The following is a 12,826-nucleotide window of genomic DNA, read 5'->3' on the forward strand; positions in this document are numbered from 1 at the left end:
AAAAACACCCATGTTTTTAATTCTTTCATTTGCAGAGGGAAGGGTGGCCCTGAGGGAATAAACGGCCATGACTGCAGAGGCTACACTTCAAACAGGCAACGGGAAAGTGGGTGAATTGCGTAACGTTCCCCCCTGACACGGTTGTACTAAAATGGATTTTAACAGCGGAGACCGTGACCTCTTCCTCCTTCCTCTGAGGTCAAAGACAATAGAAGGCCATATGATTTGGATTATTCGTCTCTCTGAGAAAGGAAACTGACCCACCCGGTCACATCCAGTCAAACAGCTGGGCTCCATTTTCTTATTCTTTCCCCCTTTATTCTCTCTCTCTCTGCGCTCATTAACTTCAACTCTATCATAATACTTTTCTCTCCTTACAATCCGGTCTGTCTTTGCATTGTGTCCGCCCCGAGGACAATTGTGATGAAACTCGCTCGTTAAACAACAGTAATTCTCAAGCTGTGTCGAAGCTTTTTGATGAGAGCATGATGTTTTGACCCTCGGCATCAGAAGAATAAAACTAAATATCTTTTGACGGAACATATTACATCACCAGTGGAAGCACGGATTATTGAGACGTTTGAATCACTCTTTCCGTGCAGTCTCTGTGACCCGCCAGCGAGCGCCAACGAGGCGCATTTTCTGCTCTCCGCACTGTTGAGGTAACGTGCAGCTGATGTGCCCTTGAGCAAGGAATTTAAGCCACCTGTTGCTTAAAAAGGGCTGAAAATGACAAAAGCCTGCGCTTGTACTGGGCAGCATCCAGGACGTGATGCGGTGGACCGTGTGAAAGTTAAAGGGCGGGGGGGGGGGGGGGGGGGGGGGCGCTGAAAAGAGTTGCTGCTCTCGCCACTCTCTCCATAAAGAACTATTTCAGAAAATAGAAGGACTTAATGGACTGCGTTTTGCAGAAAGCTTGTGCCGACAATTAAAATTTCCTTTGCCACTGACCTTTTTTGTGGTCAAAATGGGGAAAATGCTTCAACGACTTGGGATTAAGCCAAAACCGCCGGCAATGAATAATAATGGTGTACTGGGGAAGAAAAAACTGACTCTGCTTTAACAGGAAATTGCTTATTTGAGTATGCAAATGCCTTTGCAAGATACTGATGAAAACGTCAACACAAATCATTTTTTTCAGCCAGAATAATAATAATAATGATAATAATAATAATAATAATACACAAGGCTCATTGGTTACAGTCATTATTCCATCTGTCTTACTTGCAGTCCAGTCGCTCTATCTCAAAGTGTGGGTTGAAGTTGAGGACGATGCGCTGCGACGGCTCCGGCGCCGTGATGATCCAGTGGCAGTTCTGGTGAGGCGGGTACTCCAGAGGGTAGCCGGGGGAGGTGATGTAACCGGCCTTGCTGGCATCAAAGAGGTCTCCGCACTGTGGCACTGTGAGAGGGAGAGACACGGAACGGTTAGTGCAAAACGAGCGTGTTTCTACATCTGTCATTTGCACGGCAGGCCGCGGCGCCACACCGCACGAATCCCCAGTAAATGACAGCGACTCAGAGGACGCTCCGGGTTTTATCTCGTTTCTCAGCACGAAGATGTGATGAGCAACAAATGAGCAGTAAAACAAAGAAAGCAATTTAGGCCGTCAGTTTGGAGGAAATTGGAAAAACTTCTCCATTGTGGATTGTCAATGCGAGTGGGACCGCATTGGGCAAGCTATTAAAACAATAAAAGACCATCAATGCTGCATTTGTTGGCCACGCACACACACACACACACACTGAAGCATGCGGAGCCTCTTCCCACCCCCTTCCACACCCAGGCTCTTATCTCCCCGCAGGGAGCGTTCACCAAGTGTAATTGTTGCTCCGGCAAGCCAATCTGCAAACATTAGGACACATTCCCCGATCCTATCACGCTCTCCCAGGAACAATAGCCCTCCAATGGCGTCGCTCGGCGGGCCTCGACAGGAAGTGACACGCAGACGGCCTGTCTGGCGGGGTTCTGGGGGAGGTCACCCCGACTCTGTAATGAGAAGCCCGCGCGGCAACAAAAGGCCCCATTCTCCGCTCGCGGCCGGGCCGCTAAAGCGCCCCTCGCGCCTCGCGTTATCTCCCACGAACACGGCAAACACACAAACTCCCGTGCGCACACACACAAAAGAAACATGCCTTTTGCATGTGCGCACGCAGACGCTCACACGTGCGCTGTGCACAATGGTTCTTTTATTACTCTTGCATCGCAATAGGTTTTCAGGCATTATTATTCTCCACGGAGGCAAAGGAGCAACGTGTTCTCCATGACAACAACCGGAAACTGGGGGGGGGGGGCTACCTCTGTATATGTGTGTGCGCCAGTGGGATCTCTCAATGTAATGAACTTTATGATATTGGACTCAGAGCGGCAAATGTTTTTTTTTTTTTTTTTTAATATTGTGGCTGGCGTGCGTCTGCCGAAATAAGAAGAACAACATCCAGAGGAAGGAGAGAAGCTATATCGGGCAACAAACTAAAGCTTATGGTATACCGCCATTAACAATGCACCGCCAAATGGTGAGCTTAACCACTCCGCCGCTGAGATGCATCTATTCTTGACAGAAATGGGTTGATATTCCTACCTGTTCCTTTCACATTTCTGTGAAAGCTTCAATAAAGAAAGGAGAAAAAGAAAGGAAGAAAGAGGAAAAAAAAAAAAAAAAAACAGCACCAAAGGCTTGAAGTGTAATAGACCCTTCAAGTGTTGACATTTCCACCGCCTATTGTGCTTAAAAGGCACACTTAAGATTCTTTGACATTTGATAGAGGAGCGATGGCTCCCTCACGATGTTGCCTTAGAGGAGCGATGCCCACGCTCACACAGCTCAACAGCTGACGGAGATTTTTCCGTTTTCGAGTGCACGACTCCAGCCGCCCACGAGCGTGCACGCGGATACACGCGCGCAGGGATGGCTGCTTTAACACGCCGTCTTCAAACGGCCACCCCCCCCCCCCCCCACACACACACACACACGCTCACATCTAAACGCACACAGAGGGCCTGTCAATCACAGGGGCCAACCGAGTTGGGGAATAACAGCTAACTGAAACATTTCAAAAAGATAGCGGGGATGGCAAAGAGTGACAGACACACACACACACACACACACACATCTCTTCATGTGCTGCGGCTGTGCAGACAGACAGTCGTTGTTGTGTAGCCTACGGAGGGAGCGGTGTGCAGGAGGCTATCAGCACGCAGAGCCGAGGAAGATTAAGCCGTTTGGGAGGAATCCTGCAGCCTCAACAGTTTTTTTTTTCTTCCCCTGAGCTGCCCATTCAACTGCCTCCGGGAAAGGATGAAGAGGAGCAGGTGGAGGCGAGAGGGGTGAAGTGGGGTTTGGGTGAGGTGTGTGTGTGTGTGTGTGTGGGGGGGGGGGGTGGATTACAGAGGGAAGGAAAAAGTAAGAGAGGCAAAGGGGAGGATGAAAGGAAGAGAGGGAGAGGAGGATTTACAGACAGTGAGGCGATGGATAAGGATGGAGTGAGGAAGAGGCGGGAGGATTGATCGGACGGGGGGACGAGGGGGAAGGCGGCGGGTGGGCTTGATGTGCAACGGGCGGGCGCCGGGACCCGTGCGGGAAGAGTGAGGAGGAGAGAGAGGACGGGAGACAGGCAGCGAGCGAGGGAGGAGGGGAGGCGACAAAAGGTGATGAGGAAGGAGAAATACAGAGGGGGGGAGGGAGAGAGAGAGAGAGAGAAGGATGTGAGCGAGGAAAGGAAGAGATGAAGCGGAGGCCGTGTGACTGAGTGTGTGCACAGAGCCTGACGAGCCTCATTAAGACATGCCTGCTATCCAGCAGCTCCCTGTAGACACTGACCCCACCGGGAAACCTCTGTCAGTCAGCACACAAGCCCTATCTGTGTGTGTGTGTGTGTGTGTGATGTTTGGGTTGGTCGGCGCTTGTTTGCTGCTTCTGCCGCTAAAGAAAAGAAGTACGGGGACGCAGCAGCAATATATCTGCTCTAAATGAGAGATGTGTGGATTGTTTGCTAATTGCTTGGATGTCCGCACTAATTAGTTGTATATATATATATATATATATATATATATATATATATATATATATATATATATATATATATATATTCACACACGCACAAACAAAGTGCGTGTGTGTGTGTTTGTGTGTGTTTCACTGCTAAACAGAATGTCACAGAACTTGTGGTGTTGGATGAGTAACACAGAGGAAGCACTCAGGAGCTGCCAGCGATCTTCATCAATTACACCGTCTCTTCTGCTAGAGAAGCCAATCTGTCCACACACACACACACACACACACACGCCCCTCATATGCTTCTACCGTGTGGTGGACAAACTATGTTTGTGCACACTGAATGAGCTTGTATTTTCATGTGTTTTTCATTCATTTCCAGAACTTTTACATATATTTTTGTGTGTGTGTGTGTGTGTGTGTGTGTGTGTGTCTCTACATCCGTTGTTTGTTGTCAGCGTGGATTGTGTCAATGGATGGAATGTTAAGGGAGATCTGTGCGTGCTCATTCGCTGCAGTCACTCCAGATCAAGTCAAACCCAGAAGACGACTTTGTTGAGCCTTTATCTTCAATTTTCTGAAGAAAAGAGAAATATGCATATGTCTGCATGTCTCCGCTCGTGCTCTGTGCGCGTGCGTGTGTGTGTGTGCGTGTGTGTGTGTGCGTGTGCACGCCCCACGCTCTCATTTCTATTAGCCGCCTTATCGGGAGAAGTATGGCGTCACGCTCTGGGATAAGCCGCGAGTGTGAGGAGAGGCGCTGATAAATCCCTCCATCATTCCTAGTACCCCCCCCCCCCCCCCTCCGACTCCCCCCTCCACCCACCTTAATTAAAAAGTGCTATCGCCCAGAGTGAGGGAATGAGAGGGGAGAGTGGGCCGCACTCATCCATTCAGTCAAGAGCAGGGGTTGTCTCTCTGACTGCTTTTAATCACCCATTCCACACAAGACTGGACCCAAGCGGAGGGAGAGGATGAGGAGGACGCGAGAGGAAGAGAGATTCATTTTGGTCGCCCTGAGCTCCGACACCTTTCTGCCGCTGCGAGACGGCGGCGCTCTGGGGAATAGAACCCGTGGTGGGAGCTGTATCGCTAGAAATGAAAAAACCCTCTCTGATTTATACGATTGAATATCCAGAGGCCCCTTTGGCGCCTTTCTGGGAGCCTTTTTGATAAATGCACGTTGCCTGTGGTGTGCGTTTGGTGTCCGTGTGTGTGTGTGTGTGTGTGTGCGTGTAAGGAGTGGGGGTGCATAAGTAGAAAAAACAACATCAACAACAATAAACCTGACAGAACAGCTGACATTAGTCCTGCTGTGAGCTGTAAGTTTCACCACTTACTCACTTAAAAAGACTTTGCTCAAACGACATAGTTTTTATGTTTTCTGATAGATTCTGTGTTTTTTCTTTTTATGGGCCGGTAATCTACCGCAACACATAAAAATAGACCAAACAACAAGCGGGCCGGAGATGCGATGCTCACGGACAAAAGCTCTTTGTTTAACAGCGAATGTTAAAAGTGTTTAAAGGGGGATTATTTTCTTTTAAGAACCATCAACAGCTACATGAAAGGCAGATGAGTTTCCCCAAATCCTCCTGTCCTCCCACTCGGTCTCTACCCCCCCCCCCCCCCCCCCCCTCTCTCTCTTCCTCCCTAACGGGATAAGTGCCCCATGCTAATCAGCTAAATGCACAGCGCTGGCCGTGGTGATCAATGGTTCAATGGATCAATCAAGTAAACAGATGGTTGCTGGGGCCTGCATGGGAGGGGGAGGGGGAGGGGGGAGGGGGGAGGAGGTTCTAATCCTAAGCGCTACCTGACTCTCTGGCTGACTACAGTATCATAGTATCATGTCTCTCTCTTCCCCCTCAGTGCACGCTTTTGTCTCCGACCTGCACAGCCGAAGCACTTTTCACAGGAGATTTCCCTGCCTAAAGAGTGGAAACGGCTGAGCCCACATCGGCGGGGGGGGGGGGGGGGGGGGGGGGGGGGGGTGCAAGGGGGGCTGTGAGGAATTGAGCTCATGCAGCCAAGAGTCTTGGTGATTTGCTGCCACCCTCCACCACCTTACAGAATGTCACCTGACTGCTAAGAGAAACCCTTTCTGGAGGAGAATTGCAGGCCTTTTAATTCCCACTCTAAACTCTTTCCTTGTGTTGGCCCTTTCTTCTTTGACCCCTGCTCATGCTTTGCAGTACATTTAATATGCTTTACCTTTGGACAATGCTATCCCCTCTCCCCTTCGCCTCCAGCTCCCATGTAAACATGTCCCTGAGCGCACATTAGGACCCCCCCCCCCCTCCCTCCCTCTCCTGTGGGGCTAAAGCGCCATAGTCAAAGAGCCAGATCGGTTTTATTTATGGGGGTCTTCCTTTTAATTTCATCCCGAGTGCGGAGGGCCATCACGGAGCTCAGCAGCAGCCCGTGACCCTCATACCTGACTGGTATTGAATTTGTCTTTGGCTCTGAATGCTAATAGGCAACCTTGGTTTTCACAGCCGATACCTCGGGAAGGCGTAAAACAAATAGAGAACCGTTTAAAAAAAGGATGCCAAAACAAGCAAGTGCATGCAGCCATGGACATGACGTTTGGAAAAGAAATTATTAAATGGATGGAAATCCCACTCTGGAGGAAGTCGATACCATAGGTGGAAGGATGCACAGCAGCACACTCAATAAACATGCAAATGCGATGCTTAATGGCCTGAATGTTAATGCCTGTGGTAGGGAGTAATTTATGTACATGTCACAAGAGTCAAACTACTGTGATTACAGTACAAGTGGACTGGAAGTCCTTCTGCTTTCGGGTGGGAGGATTGCAGCGAAAAGCGTCCTCATGCGCCACCACGAGGGAACGCCACCACGAGGGAACGCCACCACGAGGGAACGCCACCACGAGGGAACGCCACCACGAGGGAACGCCACCACGAGGGAACGCCACCAGCGGCGGACAGCAGGCCACAGCTGGAAACGTCCTAGCACCAAACATCTCTCACGGGTCATCAACCTTACAGACCGTCAAGGGTTTACACCCGCAGGCGTGCATCATTTTTGCTCAACAGCATTTTTTTTTTTTTCTCTTTTTAAGGGAAACAATCTTTGCTACTGGAAACGTTCCCAGCCTCCCAAACCAGATGGAGCCGATCGTCAAAATCAGGAACCTTTAATGTGCCGCCAAGGCTCTCCTCTTTTTTTATTTTTTTATTTTTTTTTGTATGAATTGTAGATACACTTCTAACCGCGCTTGAGCCGTGCCACATCGTCGAGTGTCTCTCTCACAAACCGACGTGTTCTCTCTAAATCCAGTGCCCTCAGAACCGTGTGACCCCTGAGCGCTTGGATGTCGCCCGTTTCCTGTGATGCACAATCCACCTCCCCCCTCCTCCTCCTTCTGTTTCTTCACGTTAAGACCCCGGTGGATTTTCTTTGACTTGGCTTTGCTTCCATTCTTCTCGTCTCTCTCTCTCTCCCTCTCTCTCTCTCTCTCAGCTGCACCCTCCTCCTCTCTGAACCTCCCCGCTCTGTCTCCGATCTGTTCTCCTTCAGTCTCTCTTTCCTCTGGCATCTGTGTGTAATGTGGCTCTTGAGGGGAGCATAGAGGCAGGGACATGTGGTGCAGTGTCTTGGCAGGGGAAGGAGAGAGAGAGAGAGAGAGAGAGAGAGAGAGAGAGAGTTGAGGGCTAGAGGGAGGGAGGGGAGGGGGGGGGCAGCTTCTTGCTTGCCTGATGACTGCCAAGAGGCCCACATCTGCCTCTGATCAAGGGGCGCACAGGCAGCCATGAAACACAAACACGCACGGACAGCGAGAGGGACGGCAAGGCCGAGTGTCCTATTTACAACAAGTAGCCTAAACAAGGAGGAAGGGAACACAGCTCCTCGGGTGCTACACAGACTCAACTGCCGTGGTGAGGTCTCTACACCCTGTGGAGAGTAACACTCCTGCCACATGTAGACGGATACCATACACAAACACACACACACTCACACTCGAATGTGTTATTACAACGTAATGAGCATGTACACGTAGAAAGTGTTACACAGAGTCACAGCACCGTTAAAGCAACGCGTCGGTGGTCCCCAACGTACCACCATTCCCCAGCATCATCGCGCACATTTCTGGTGACACGATGAAGCGAAAACTCATTACTGCCGTCCTGGGATCGCGTTCACCCGTTGGACCACTGTGCTCCCCGGTGTAACATCCACATTTAACGAGGCTTCTAAATAAATGTGGCACCGTTTCAGACTTGAGCCTCGCTCCTCTCCCGGTGCCGTTCCGTGCGTTACGAAAGGAACGAGCCCTTTTTTAGTTGTTTAAGTACCTTGGGGGAAGGCTCCGAATCCCTACCAGCTGCGGGGCTGCTATTCCGCGGCTCATCCTGCACAATAATCTCCCCGCTTATTGTTATTTTATGCTGAGAGCGCACGGAGGAGGCGGCGGTGCGCCGCGCCGCATGGAGCTGCCGGCACTGAGCCCCCCCCCCCCCTCCCTTCGACCTGCACAGACGACCCCGGGGGAGCACGACGAGATATGACGAAGACTGTGGTGACCGAGGGACATAATGATTATATTGGTGACGATTACGGTGTTTTTCAGTGGAATCGCGATGGCATTGTTACCTTTACGCACGGTATGGTGCAGATTGTGGAGCAGCCTACGCCTAAAAACCTGTTCTTATCCAGATGCGAGAAAGCATCGTAATCAGCCACGCGTTTGTTTATTTTCCTTGATGAATAATTCAATCACTGAAAAACAAGGGGAAACTCGGAGTAAACAATGTGATGTATGCATATAATCAGCTCATTCACAGTCCACCGAGCAGCTCCCAGTAGAGCTGGGACAGATAACAGTTTCAGATCCTCTAAATATTTCATGTTCGTTACTTTTAAACGGGCAACAGCTGGCTTGGAACGGAGCTGAATTAGTCACACTTTAATTTTAAAAAGTCCTCTTTGTTTTGGTCCACTCACAGATACGCGCACACACACACATCTGTCTCTATTTATATTAGATAAATAATTAGATATCTATAGCTCTCTATAACTTTTACTGTTTCTCAATTTCTCCCATACAGAAAATAAATAGCCATAAAAATAAATTAGCATTGTGTCTAGTCATCATTAGCTGCTTATGCATTCATTTGTTACACACCCTTAAAAACAAATTCTTATATACACCGAATATCTTTTTTGTGGGAATATGATTTATTTCCCATTTGGCATGTTTTTGGTGGAGACGGACCATGCGTGCGTCAAAATTAAAGCAGTGACCAAAACTCACCAGTTTCTCCTCGGACTCTCAATGCTACATGACACATTGTCATCAGAAATCCAAACAGTGATGACTGAAAATCCATCTTGGATGACGCAGGAACTCGCGGCGAGCTTTAAGTTTATAATCTTTCCACCTCGTAGAATATGAAGTGATACTGTTCTTTCCAAAAAAAAAAAAAAATCCACACCCTGGTTGGACCACAAACCGGTGGCAGCAGTCAAAGCGAGACCACTTCAGGAATAATCCCGCTTATCAAACCATTGGTGGGGGAAACGTGTGCCAACTGCATGTCATTAGTGCAAATCTATTTGCCTTTTTTTAAAGTCTGTCCATTTAGCGGCGCGATGCCTCACAACGGCATCCAAAATACAGTGAACAAACAAACAAACTCCTTGATCAATACGGCGTGCGCTCCGCAGCTCGGAGGCTTCTGCGCTCCAGAGACGGCGGCTCCAGGGTGCGTCAAGTTCCGACCAGTCCGCCCCCCGCCTCCCCGTTTCAACCCCTCTCTGCGTCCCCGCGTATGTTGCGCACACGAAGGGGTCGGTCCTCCCGTGGAGGCTCGGCGGTAGCAAGTCCACAGTCTCCGCTCTCAAAGAAGCGCGTGTCCGAGTGTCAGCAGCTGCTGCTGCTGCTTTTTTGAATGCTCGCGGAGTAACAAACGCGACAAAAGGCGGTGCGCTCTCGCTCTCCAAAAAGCCCCAAAAAATAAATTTTAAAAAGCGCTCTTCTCTCTCTCTCTGCTAGCGGCTCCGCTCCGTTACAGCCTGACACGGAACCCGGCGGGTGTCCTGCGGACGCGTCTGAGAGGCGTGCGTAGCGAGATGTGCGCGTGTGCTGGAGTGATCGAGCTTTTTGAGCGGAGCAGCTATCGCGTTACAGTCACGGCGCCTCGGCTCCGCCCCCTCCCGTAAGGTGGCTGTTCATAGGGAGAGAGGGAGAGAGAGAGAGAGAGAGAGGAAGAAGGGGGAGCACGTGGACACACCAACCGCTCTCTTTCAGAAGATCCCACAGTTATGCGCTCTTCCACAGATAAGACGCATTGTAATGGTAAACCAGAATGCAGAGCTTCTCCCGAGGCTGCCTTCAAAAGGAACACAGAGGGGGGAGAGAAAAGCCCAGGACAGGGGGAGAGAGAGAGAGAGCGAGAGGGTGAGGCAGGGAGGAGTGCGCCTCTGGGGTTAGGGCTGGTAGCCCAGAAGACATGGCACAAGGCCGCCTTGCACTGCAAAACCACACAAAACTCCCCTTCCAAACCCGGGTACCCTCAACCCAAACGAGGGGGACAGGGGGGGGGAGGAGACCACCACCCCGGCCCTGCCCCGCGTCTCTGCCCTGCAATCAGCCCCGGGTCTAAATACAGAGCGGGAGGCCGTGTAATGACACGGCGAGCGAAGCCCAAAATAATCCGCCGAGAAAGGCCTCTCCGGCGTCCGGCCCATGCGCCCCGCCGCTGGCTTGTGTTACCAAGTCATGCAAGGGCCCCCGGCCGTGCAACAAGGCGCACGGCGTGCAGCCCTTTATTTGGAATGGCTATAGGTGCATTCCTGCAGGTCAGGCAAAACTTTTTTTTTTTTTCGTTAAACTTTTTACCTCTCCTTCAGCTGGCTTTCTTTTTTTAACTTAACGGGGAGCAGAAAATAACACGCTTTCCGAGTTCCTCGTTGCCTTGTTCACCCGTGACAGCCACGAGGCGCGAGCAAAGTCAACAAAAGAGCCCCCCCCCCCCCCGGACGCCCTTCACGGAAGGTTGTGTGACAGGCCCGGGTGCCACCGTCTGCCTGTCAGCTCCGTCAACTGTCATCCCCGGCTGCTCCACCCCCCCCCACAGGTTGACTAGATGCCATCGACTTGCAGCTTTCAGTCTTTCTTATTTATTTTTCAAGCCCCCCCCCCCCCCCACTCTCGCCTGAGGGTGCGGCGGCCTGTCAGATGTCCCTGTGATTGGCTAATCTGAGCCTCTGGAGGTGCCAGAGGGGGGGGCGTGGGGGGGTCTGAACTGTTTGCCATGTGCTGTGTGTGTGTATCGATGAGTGGGGATCATTCGCTCTCTCTGATGTGCGGCAGGCGATCTTCATTTAACCCCCCGCCTCCCCCGCGATGACCCCCCTCCACGAGTGAGATAAAGATAGAGACGACACAGACACCATCAGAGCGACACCGGGCCACTTCTTGCTCCGCTCCGTCCCTCCCTCTTAGTCCCCAGGGGTCATTTGATACTCCTCTCTCCCATTTGTCAACATCTCTGCACCCACCGTTGGGGCCCCCCCCCTCACACACACACACCCACCACACAAATATTGGGTCAACGCAATGGAGGGCAACAGTCCACCAGAGAAAGAGGGGGATAGAGAGGAAATGTTGTATTGATCCCACAAGGGTACACACACGCCTTCATATGCCCAATTGAATGATGCTGGTTTTTTCTGGAATAGAAAGGAGTTTTGTGTTGGAGGAATGAATACATTCAGGCGAGCTGTCCCTCCCCAGCTCCTCTTCTCATGACTTAAACCATGCTCCGGTAAAGAGAAGCAGTAGAAGACATTTGTCAAATGAAACTCAACACTCGACCCGCAGCTGCGACGCGCGAGCCTCTTTCTTCTGACGCCTTAAAGGTCTTACCATCCTTGTTCTCTTTGTAGCCCCCCCCCCCCACCCCCCATTCCCCCCTCCCGGGAAAAAAAACAGTCGACAAATGTCCGCCCAGTCCAGGAAACCTGGGCTGTGTTCACTCCTGGCTAGTGGAGGGTAACATAACAAGGTCTTTTCTCCCCCGTTTTGTGCGTGTGTGTGCGAGAGGGAGAAAGAGAGAGGGAGAGAGAGAGAGAGAGAGAGAGAGAGAGAGAGGGGGGAGACAGATAGCAGCCGCTGCCATACTGCCTCGCTTATCACAACCTGCCAGGGAGACTGACAGCAGGACTGATAACTCTCCCCCTCCGTCTCTGTCACACACACACACACACACACACACACACGCATCCCTCTACCTCTTTCACTCTCTCAGCACTTCTCCTCACCCTTCTCACCCTTCTCCCCCCGGTCAGCCGGGCTGCAGGTCGGCGGAGGAGGAGGAGGAGGAAGCTGTGCGAAGGTCTAGTCGTCTCTCGGAGGGACGGAGTGATCCCAGTCGAGGCCTTCGGCTCCCCTCTCTTCGTCGCCGACGGACACGGCTCCAGATCTGACGGTGGGGAGATAAGCCAGATAGCCTCGACTTGACCCTGTCAACATCTCCGGAGTGAGCATGGATGTGTGTGTGTGTGTGTGTGTGTGAGGGGATGAGGACATTGAGGGCACATCAAGGTTCAAGGAGGGTTCTTGGGATCCGTTTGGTATTCATTGGGACACCTCAGCTAGCAAATATCAGAGCTTTGCAACCATTTTGGGGGGGATTTGTAAGGCGTGCGCACAGGTTAGAGGCAAATCTCTTTAAAAGCCCGCGGGAGCCGCGTCTTAAAATGCGGCATCTTTAATCTGTTCTGTTTGTTGTATTTTTATCTTTTTAACACTTTCCGTCGTAGCCGCACCGACCCAATTTCCTCTCGGGATCATAAAAAGT

At 51.1% G+C, this 12,826-nt stretch overlaps 1 protein-coding gene across 2 annotated transcripts in view; it reads right to left on the reverse strand.

The window, feature by feature from the left end:
* nrp2a (neuropilin 2a) overlaps positions 1 to 10,110 on the reverse strand; it is a 51,681-nt gene extending 41,571 nt beyond the window's left edge. For both annotated transcript variants that reach the window (XR_009955938.1, XM_037462405.2), the window contains exons 1-2: positions 9,277 to 10,110; positions 1,225 to 1,402 (exon numbers count right to left, since the gene is read on the reverse strand). Coding sequence is in view for 1 of the 2 variants with exons in the window: in XM_037462405.2 (XP_037318302.2) it covers positions 1,225 to 1,402; positions 9,277 to 9,352 (254 nt within the window). In the remaining variant the exon portion in view is untranslated. The remainder of the gene's footprint in view (positions 1 to 1,224; positions 1,403 to 9,276) is intronic.
* Positions 10,111 to 12,826: the final 2,716 nt, after the last annotated feature.

The sequence above is a fragment of the Pungitius pungitius genome, chromosome 3, assembly GCF_949316345.1.
Source record: "Pungitius pungitius chromosome 3, fPunPun2.1, whole genome shotgun sequence".
Lineage (NCBI taxonomy): Eukaryota > Metazoa > Chordata > Actinopteri > Perciformes > Gasterosteidae > Pungitius > Pungitius pungitius.